Genomic DNA, 9,342 nt, shown 5'->3' with positions numbered 1-9,342 from the left:
GATCCCTTTACGCTCCTGCCTGGCTCGATCCCTTTACGCTCCTGCCTGGCTCGATCCCTTTACGCTCCTGCCTGGCTCGATCCCTTTACGCTCCTGCCTGGCTCGATCCCTTTACGCTCCTGCCTGGCTCGATCCCTTTACGCTCCTGCCTGGCTCGAAACCCTTTACGCTCCTGCCTGGCTCGAAACCCTTTACGCTCCTGCCTGGCTCGATCCCTTTACGCTCCTGCCTGGCTCGATCCCTTTACGCTCCTGCCTGGCTCGATCCCTTTACGCTCCTGCCTGGCTCGAAACCCTTTACGCTCCTGCCTGGCTCGATCCCTTTACGCTCCTGCCTGGCTCGATCCCTTTACGCTCCTGCCTGGCTCGATCCCTTTACGCTCCTGCCTGGCTCGAAACCCTTTACGCTCCTGCCTGGCTCGATCCCTTTACGCTCCTGCCTGGCTCGATCCCTTTACGCTCCTGCCTGGCTCGATCCCTTTACGCTCCTGCCTGGCTCGATCCCTTTACGCTCCTGCCTGGCTCGATCCCTTTACGCTCCTGCCTGGCTCGATCCCTTTACGCTCCTGCCTGGCTCGATCCCTTTACGCTCCTGCCTGGCTCGATCCCTTTACGCTCCTGCCTGGCTCGATCCCTTTACGCTCCTGCCTGGCTCGAAACCCTTTACGCTCCTGCCTGGCTCGATCCCTTTACGCTCCTGCCTGGCTCGATCCCTTTACGCTCCTGCCTGGCTCGATCCCTTTACGCTCCTGCCTGGCTCGAAACCCTTTACGCTCCTGCCTGGCTCGATCCCTTTACGCTCCTGCCTGGCTCGATCCCTTTACGCTCCTGCCTGGCTCGATCCCTTTACGCTCCTGCCTGGCTCGAAACCCTTTACGCTCCTGCCTGGCTCGATCCCTTTACGCTCCTGCCTGGCTCGATCCCTTTACGCTCCTGCCTGGCTCGATCCCTTTACGCTCCTGCCTGGCTCGAAACCCTTTACGCTCCTGCCTGGCTCGAAACCCTTTACGCTCCTGCCTGGCTCGAAACCCTTTACGCTCCTGCCTGGCTCGATCCCTTTACGCTCCTGCCTGGCTCGATCCCTTTACGCTCCTGCCTGGCTCGAAACCCTTTACGCTCCTGCCTGGCTCGATCCCTTTACGCTCCTGCCTGGCTCGATCCCTTTACGCTCCTGCCTGGCTCGATCCCTTTACGCTCCTGCCTGGCTCGATCCCTTTACGCTCCTGCCTGGCTCGATCCCTTTACGCTCCTGCCTGGCTCGATCCCTTTACGCTCCTGCCTGGCTCGATCCCTTTACGCTCCTGCCTGGCTCGATCCCTTTACGCTCCTGCCTGGCTCGATCCCTTTACGCTCCTGCCTGGCTCGATCCCTTTACGCTCCTGCCTGGCTCGATCCCTTTACGCTCCTGCCTGGCTCGATCCCTTTACGCTCCTGCCTGGCTCAGTCTCTGCAAGATCCTGCACCAAACTTTGCAAGACTCGCAGTACTGCAGGCTTGCAGTGAGTCTGGGAGGGGGCCCTGACACTACTGCCTCACCGCTCAATCATTGCACATTCAAAAGATTAAAAGGAATTCAATTGTATAAATTTTTAAGACCATGTGCCACTCAGGCTCAACGACTTGCTTGTGTACATCTATGATATGAACACTATGATTTAATAACGTCTATGATTTAAACACTATGAACATCAAACTTATCTCATAGCTTGCAGGTTCCAACGTGCCACGTTTCGTTCCTGCTTCAGGGAACCAATGATGTTTTGCAAGAGTGATCTAATTATAGGCGTGATTGACTCTGAAAAATATAATTAAATGAATAGAAACTTTATTTGTAAATTAATTTAAAACCATCTTATTACTGCTTTAAACTTATCATAGCTATAAGGATGACCCTCGCCAAAAGGTTGAACATGTCTTACATATTTATCCAAACAATTTGTAAAGCTTCCTCCTGTTGTTACAACGGCTTAGAGAACGCCATGAATTAATTTAAAAGCCTCAGACATCACCGCGTGCACAGACCACGCGGTCACATATTCAGCTTATAACCTAACAAAGGACGTAATGATGTAATTACAGTGGCACGCCAGACAATAATATAAAAAGTTAAAGGGGAAACTACAGAAAATGGAACCTCTGACTTTGAAAGATTGATGAAAACTTAGAGACACTGAAAAATGTACTGGAAAAAAATAACTGAAAAAAAAATAAAATCACAGGCAAGGTTTGCCAGTATAGAGTCCCTTTGACTGAAATGAATGTACCAGTGTGGGTGTGCAATTGCAAATCCATGGCATCTATGAATTGCTGTACTAGTGGAGTAGTGTATGTAATCCAGTATCCCTGTAAATTTTTATATATAGGGCATACCATCAGAAGTAGCTGCGTTCGGATTGGAGAACACAGCAGGATTTCCACCCAAGTTCTGGAAGCTCCCCTTACTCAGCATTGGTTGAAAGAGAACCATCAGATGACATTTTTATGTTTTTCTGTTCTGGAACATAAGAAAATAAGCATCGCCTCTGCCGAGTCAGACCAAAGGTCCATCGTGCCCAGCAGTCCGCTCTTGCGGTGGCCCCCCAGCTCAGTGACCTGCAAGTGATCCTCTACTGAAGACATTTTGTCCTGTATCTATATCCCTCAATCCCCTTTTCCTTCAGGAACCTGTCCAACCCCTTCTTGAAACCCAAAATCGTACTCGGCTCTACCACCTCCTCTGGAAGTGCATTCCAGGCATCCACCACCCTCTGAGTGAAGAAGAACTTCCTAGCATTCGTTCTGAATCTGTCTCCCTTCAATTTTCTTGAGTGCCCTCTTGTTCTTGTTTCCCCGGCCAGTCTGAAGAATCTGTCCCTCTCTACACCTTTTATGATCTTGTAAGTTTCTATCATGTCCCCTCTAAGTCTCTGTTTTTCCAGGGAAAAGAGCCCCAGTTTCTCCAGCCTCTCGGCATATGGAAGGTTTTCCATGCCCTTTATCATGTTCGTTGCCCTTCTTTGGACTCTCTCGAGTGTCGTCATATCCTTCTTAAGGTACGGCGACCAGTATTGAACGCAGTACTCCAGATGCGGGCGTACCATCGCCCGATATAGCGGCAAGATAACTTCTTTGGTTCTGGTAGTGATTCCTTTTTTGATAATGCCCAGCATTCTGTTCGCCTTCTTTGAGGCCGCTGCGCATTGTGCCCCCGTCTTGTCCCGTGGAGGCAATTTAAAAGCTAGGCTGTATGCCAAGGAACAGAGTTGGATTTTTAAGCTGGGCACCTTATACCCGAAAGGGTTAAATAGTGAGATTGAATGGGAGCGGGCTTTTTTTTATAGTTCTCGCCACACTGGTTTGGACTTTTCAGTGATTTTATTTTTTCCAGTACATTCTTCAGTGTCTCTATTTAAGTTTTCATGGATCTTTCAAAGTCAGAGGTTCTGATTTCTGTAGTTGCCCTTTCTTTTTTAATTTATGCATTTTAAAACAAAAACAAAAGAATCCTCTTGCTACAGAAATGCAGAGAAATATAAAGTGAAAAATAAGAAAAATTACATATTTGTGCTGAAAAAAAGTAACAGGAAATAGGGTGCAAGTACACCCCCAACTTAATTAGAAATTTTTTCCAATATGTAATACTGTATATAAATTTTAAGAATATTCTTTAAACTCTTCCTTAGACCACTATTATTGTCTGGCGTGCCACTGTAATTACGTCACAAGCTGAACACGTGACCGCGTGGTCTCCTTCATCCACCTTGCTGTGGCGCTTGTAGCTAGCTTTCAACTGTGTGACCTTGAACAAGGGCATGAACTTCCTTCTAGCTGTGAAATAGTCAAGATCAGGTTGTGGCTGCATCGGCCTAGAAGTGCCTTGCACAGTCGTCCTTTACTAAGTGCTCAGCATGGAAAACGTTAAAATAAAAAAAATGGTGGCACTGTCAAGGACATAGGAACACATGGCCTCAAATGCACGCTCAATTACAGAAACGAAGTTTTTAGTCATGCAGGCGATCCGCTCCAACCGTATAAGCTACCAGCATAACTTCTGCGTTTTACCACGAACAGCTTTCACGTGCTTTCCGTTGCAAAAAGAAAAAAAATGCTCGCGCCTTCCCCCCTCCGTCCTTGAAGCGCATTCCTAAACCTCAGCAGCACGGGCCAGGCCGGCCCGGACAGTTCTCTCCCCGCCCCTCAGCAACTTTTGCTCTCCATGATAGGTGGAGCTAATAACCATATAAGGAAAGTGGCGCTCCGCCCTTGGGGGGCGGGGCGTATTTAACTGCTTGTGCGCCGGGCTGGACGGAGCGGGAGCACTGGAGCCGGATCCTAGGAATACCGGAATGGTTGTGATCATGGTGAGCGAGAAAGAGAGCCAAGTGGCAGGAGAACCTCCTTGCGATCGAGGTAAGAGTAAGACAGTAGCAGAATGCATTCATGATATCACTACGGTCAAATGACTTTGATGGTGCTGCCAGTGGAAGTGACTTAGCGTTGCATGGCTGCAAAGGTTGCATCGGAGCCGTGTAATTCTCCCACCAGGCAGAGATACTGTTACTATACAGTAGTAGAAAAAAGCCATTTCAGTATCCATGATTTTATCTGGGAAATGAATGTGTCTGTAAAAGGTTGCAATGAAGGCTATGGTGATTTCACAAGAAACACGGTTGTCTCTATAGTGAAGTTCTTTAAAGAGTTATCAGTACTATATTAACATTTGTTGAGCAGATCTCGGTTACAGCTAGGGTGTTAGTTTTTTTTTTTTTTAAATGTATGCTATTAATCGTTTGTCTGTTGCTCTCCCACATGGATTTGTGTAGGTGCACGTGCAAGGTCACCTTTACACAAGTGCTGGTCACCCATCTCGTCAGTCACCAGTACAGAGGACATTGGCTAGCACTTAATATGCAAATAGATACAAGTTCTTTTCCCTGCTGCCTCACCCCTGCCTTTTGCCTGTTATCCCTCACCTTTTCTTATCACACTTTCATCAGAGAGGCACAGATCAGTAACTAGCAGTCATTGGCTGAAAGAACTGCTGCATTCTCCTGTCTGCCTCCCCCCACCCCAAAAGCTATCAATTTAAGTGGCTGACTGAGGCCCAGATTCTCAAAAGTTTAATGCCGTGGCTAGACTGTGTTTTGACGGTTAAGCCTGCACGCATTTTAGCAGCGGATTATCAAAACGGCTTATCTCTGTTTTTTAGCGAGGTTTCTAAGCAGTTGGAGTCTTCAGTATTAAAATGAGTACTTGGGTAGATTTTTTTTAAAAATCGCTGAGCCATTCTCCAAGAGCGGTGTTGGCTTTTGGTGACAAAAATCGGCGACTGGTCCAGGGGTGACAGTACAAACCCCAACAAAGCAATGTCGGAGACTTCTAGAAAAGCTATTTTGAGAAGCGCCTCCCCCCCAGCTTCGGGTGAGATGCCCACACTCTCCCGCTGACAAGCGAACCCCCACCCCAGCAGCGACTATTCTCCCCCATACCTTTAATTAGATAGCTGACCGGGGAGATGCCTACTCCCTCTGGCCAGCTTGCCCATATCTTCCAAAATGGGCCTTCCCCTCCCTGGTACCCTAAGAACCGGCGTCCGGGACAATCAGAGCCTTAGGCCCTTTCCGAGTGCATCCGGGGAGAGGCCTGAGACTCTGATTAGTCCAGGTTGTATAAGGACCCCTCTTTTGGGAGGGGCCTTAAACATCATGGGCCAATCAGAGCCCCAGGCCCCTCGCTAGGGCAGCCCAGGATGCACTGAGGAGAGGAAGGCCCATTATGGAAGAGGCCAGCCAGCTGGCCGGAGGGAGTAGGCGTCCTTCCGGTCAGCCATCTCATTAAAAGTGCGGGGAAGAATGGTCGGAGGTAGTGAGGGGGGGGGCTGTTATGATGCAGCGGAAGAGAATGGGCATCTCTCCCACTGCGGTGGGGGGGGGGGGTTGGTAGGCAGCGGGAGAAATTGAACATCTCTTCCGCTGTTGTTTTGTGGGGTTTTTTTTGTGTTTTTCTGCGCATGTGTCCATCACTATCACCAGCGATGGGCACATGCAAATCTAGCAAGTCTTCGCTACTCTCCACCAGCCTCCATTTACACGAGCGTTTTTTTTTTTTTTTGAGAATGACTCACTTTTTTAAATTCACTACCAGAACGGCTGTCACCGTCGTTTTTTTAATGCAGTTTTTTTTTAAGAATCTAGGCCTGAGTCAATAGTAGGAAAAGGGATAGGCCCTGGAGTAGCCAAACTGACTTTTGTCCCTCGGTGCCCAAAATTCTCTAGTTGCTGATGTGTTGAGCAAAATTGGTCGGTCCTTGGCCCTCCTGTGGTGCAATTCCATTTCGCTTCCTCTGCCCCTTGGCTCACAAGAAGTGCTAAGGATAGAGGGGGGGATCTGTATCTAGGCTTCCCTGGTTCTCATCCTGTTGGCCTATTGCTATAACCACTAGGCCGCTTCTCTTCCTTGCCGTTCTCTGCATCTCTGCTATGTATCCAATATTGAACGTGAGCGTGATGGATCCCAGGCACAAGCTAGGTTGGCAGAAGCGAGGTGCTCTATATAGTCAAGGAAGGGACTAGAGCAGTGTATTGCAAACTGTGTACCTCCTGAGATTTCAGGTGTGCCGCGGCACACTGGGAAGGAGAGGTGCTGACTGACTGCCTACAGGACGTGCCTCTCGCGAAGAGAGGCACGTCCTGTAGGCAATCGGCCAGCGCCAGCATCTCTCCTTCTCTCCGGCCCTTTTCCTTGCAGACACCTCCCGCGCCCCCCCCCCCAAACACACACACACTGATGGTGCAGGGCCCGTTTGAAGGGCCTTTGCACATGTACTGATGCGCATGCAATGTCATCACGGCGATGTTCTGCACTTCCGGGTGTTTCAAGCCGTGGACACTAGGTTTAGTGTACCCCGGCTCGAGAAAGATTGCGAGACGCTGGACTAGAGGCATCTTGGTGTTCTCTGTAGCATGAAGACCAAGGGCAATTACCTTTTTTGCCTTCCCCTAATGCCAGCCCTCAAAGGCATGACAGAAAGGAACATGTCTTGCTATACTGCTGGCCCAAGGTTGCCAGTAAGAAGAACATAAGAATAGCCTTACTGGGTCAGACCAATAGTCCATCAAGCCCGTTCTCACGGTGGCCAATGCAGGTCACTAGTACCTGGCCAATACCCAAGGAGTAGCAACATTCCATAAAGAATCACAAGGAGTAGCAAGATTCCGGAATCCCAGAGAGTAGCAAGATTCTAGAACCCCAAAGAGTAGCAACATTCCATTCAGAATCCTAAAGAATAGCAAGATTCTGGAATCCCAAAGAGGAACAAAAGATTCCGGAACCCCAAAGAGTAGCAACATACCATTCAGAATCCTACAGAATAGCAAGATTCTGGAATCCCAAAGAGGAACAAAAGATTCCGGAACCCCAAAGAGTAGCAACATTCCATTCAGAATCCTAAAGAATAGCAAGATTCTGGAATCCCAAAGAGGAACAAAAGATTCCGGAACCCCAAAGAGTAGCAACATTCCATTCAGAATCCTAAAGAATAGCAAGATTCTGGAATCCCAAAGAGGAACAAAAGATTCCGGAACCCCAAAGAGTAGCAACATTCCATTCAGAATCCTAAAGAATAGCAAGATTCTGGAATCCCAAAGAGGAACAAAAGATTCCGGAACCCCAAGGAGTAGCAACATTCAATGCTACTGATCCAGGGCAAGCAGAGGCTTCCCCAATGTCTTTCTCAATAACAGACTATGGACTTTGCAGATGGCCCATCAAAATAATATAAAAATGCATCTGATGGTAAATATCTGGGCCGCCTGTCAATTTGCAGGTGGTAATCCTGTCTGTGTTTCTTTTAGCTTCTCCAATAGAGACATAAGATGGCCAAGGAGGGGGAATGTCTGAGGGCAGCATTGAGAGAGGGGACCCTACTCAATTGATTCTGTTAAGGTGGATGTTTCTCTCTGTCTTGATCCTCTGGCTGGGGACCCTCACCGTCCCTAGACGGTATAGAATTTAAAAAAAATAAAAATAAATAAATCCCCTCAGCTGACCTGAGAGACGTTTAATGACACCCAGTAAAAAAGAAAAAAAAAATTAGGTTGGTAGTGAAAAGTCTATCCCCTCTCTTATACTAAGGTGCGCTCTGCTTTTTAGTGTGGCTAAACGCGCTAAACGTTAACACGTGCATATTATCCTTTGGACGCATTAGCGGTTAGCGTGCGATAAAATGCGCCCTAAAACGCATAGCACACCTATAGTTAGATTGTGAGCCTTCGGGACAGTAAGGGAATTTCAAAGTACCAATTCTTTATTTATCTTATTTCATTGTATCCTTTAATGTATTTTCTCTGTAAACCGCTTAGAACTTAACGGATTTAGCGGTATATAAGAAATAAATTACAAATTACCTTAGTAAATGAGGACCTGTTATGAACGGCTTCAAACTAATACACAATTTTGCAGTATACGTGTTTTATAAATAAATAAAACTGTTAATACTACACTTACTAGCTTCTTTTTTAATTTTTTTTTACAGTTTTTGTATTAAGAATTTTGCCAGTGCTTAACGTTTTTTTAAATTTTTCCACCTACTGCTTGCACAAATGTGTTGTCCTACCTTTTAAAATGCAGGAGAGCCAGACCAAAATGGACGATGGCAAGAAAAAAAAGCTTGGCAAAACAACGGCTACTGCTAGTTTTTTATCTACAAAGTACTAAAACACACATTGCACTTTAGAGTCCCTACTGTGGAGATTGCAATGGGCTGAAGGCACATGGACAAGCCCCATAAAAGAAACTTTTTTTTTATTTACCATACTTTGGAAAAGGGTTAATAGCAAGAAGGGTTGGTCAGGGAGAAGCAAGGTTTGATTTTTAAAAGTAGCCTCAACAGAGTTTTTAGGTAGGATTTGATTATTTTGTTTGCATTCTACGTGGTCGGGTCACATTAGTATGACCACCGCCTACCTCTGACGTCAGGGACTCGCAGCCAATGAGCAAACGCCCGTGTTGCATGCAGACTTAGTGGATATATAAGGTGGGATGCCGGCAAGTTGCCAATATAGTAACCGTGGCTGTCATGGGGGGGGAAAAAGCGCAATTTATCAGACATTAAAAAAGGCATGATGATCGGGTACCGGGCCAAGGGCGGCAGCGTTTCAAAAACGGCGGAGTTTGTGAATTGTTCACAAGATGCTATATTTAAAAGTGTATCGTGAGTGGACGATTGGAACCTTTTTAACAACCCAGTGGGGTAACTGTGTGGCAGCATGAGCCATCGATGCACGGGGTGAATGTCGGCAGCGCAGGTTGGTGCGGACCGATCGGCACGCTTCCGTGAAGCAACTCGCCATCCAAATGAACCAGG

The 9,342-nt window shown here is 47.4% G+C and overlaps 1 protein-coding gene across 3 annotated transcripts in view; it reads left to right on the top strand.

Moving 5' to 3' along the window:
* Positions 1-4,233: 4,233 nt before the first annotated feature.
* LOC117365748 (clustered mitochondria protein homolog) overlaps positions 4,234-9,342 on the top strand; it is a 116,153-nt gene continuing 111,044 nt past the window's right edge. For all 3 annotated transcript variants that reach the window (XM_033956523.1, XM_033956521.1, XM_033956520.1), the window contains exon 1: positions 4,234-4,388. In XM_033956523.1, coding sequence (XP_033812414.1) covers positions 4,325-4,388 — 64 coding nt within the window. In that variant the 5' untranslated portion in view covers positions 4,234-4,324. The remainder of the gene's footprint in view (positions 4,389-9,342) is intronic.

Source organism: Geotrypetes seraphini, chromosome 8, assembly GCF_902459505.1.
Source record: "Geotrypetes seraphini chromosome 8, aGeoSer1.1, whole genome shotgun sequence".
Lineage (NCBI taxonomy): Eukaryota > Metazoa > Chordata > Amphibia > Gymnophiona > Dermophiidae > Geotrypetes > Geotrypetes seraphini.
Note: the sequence above shows the minus strand (reverse complement) of the source record. Positions and strands in the feature narration are given on the sequence as shown.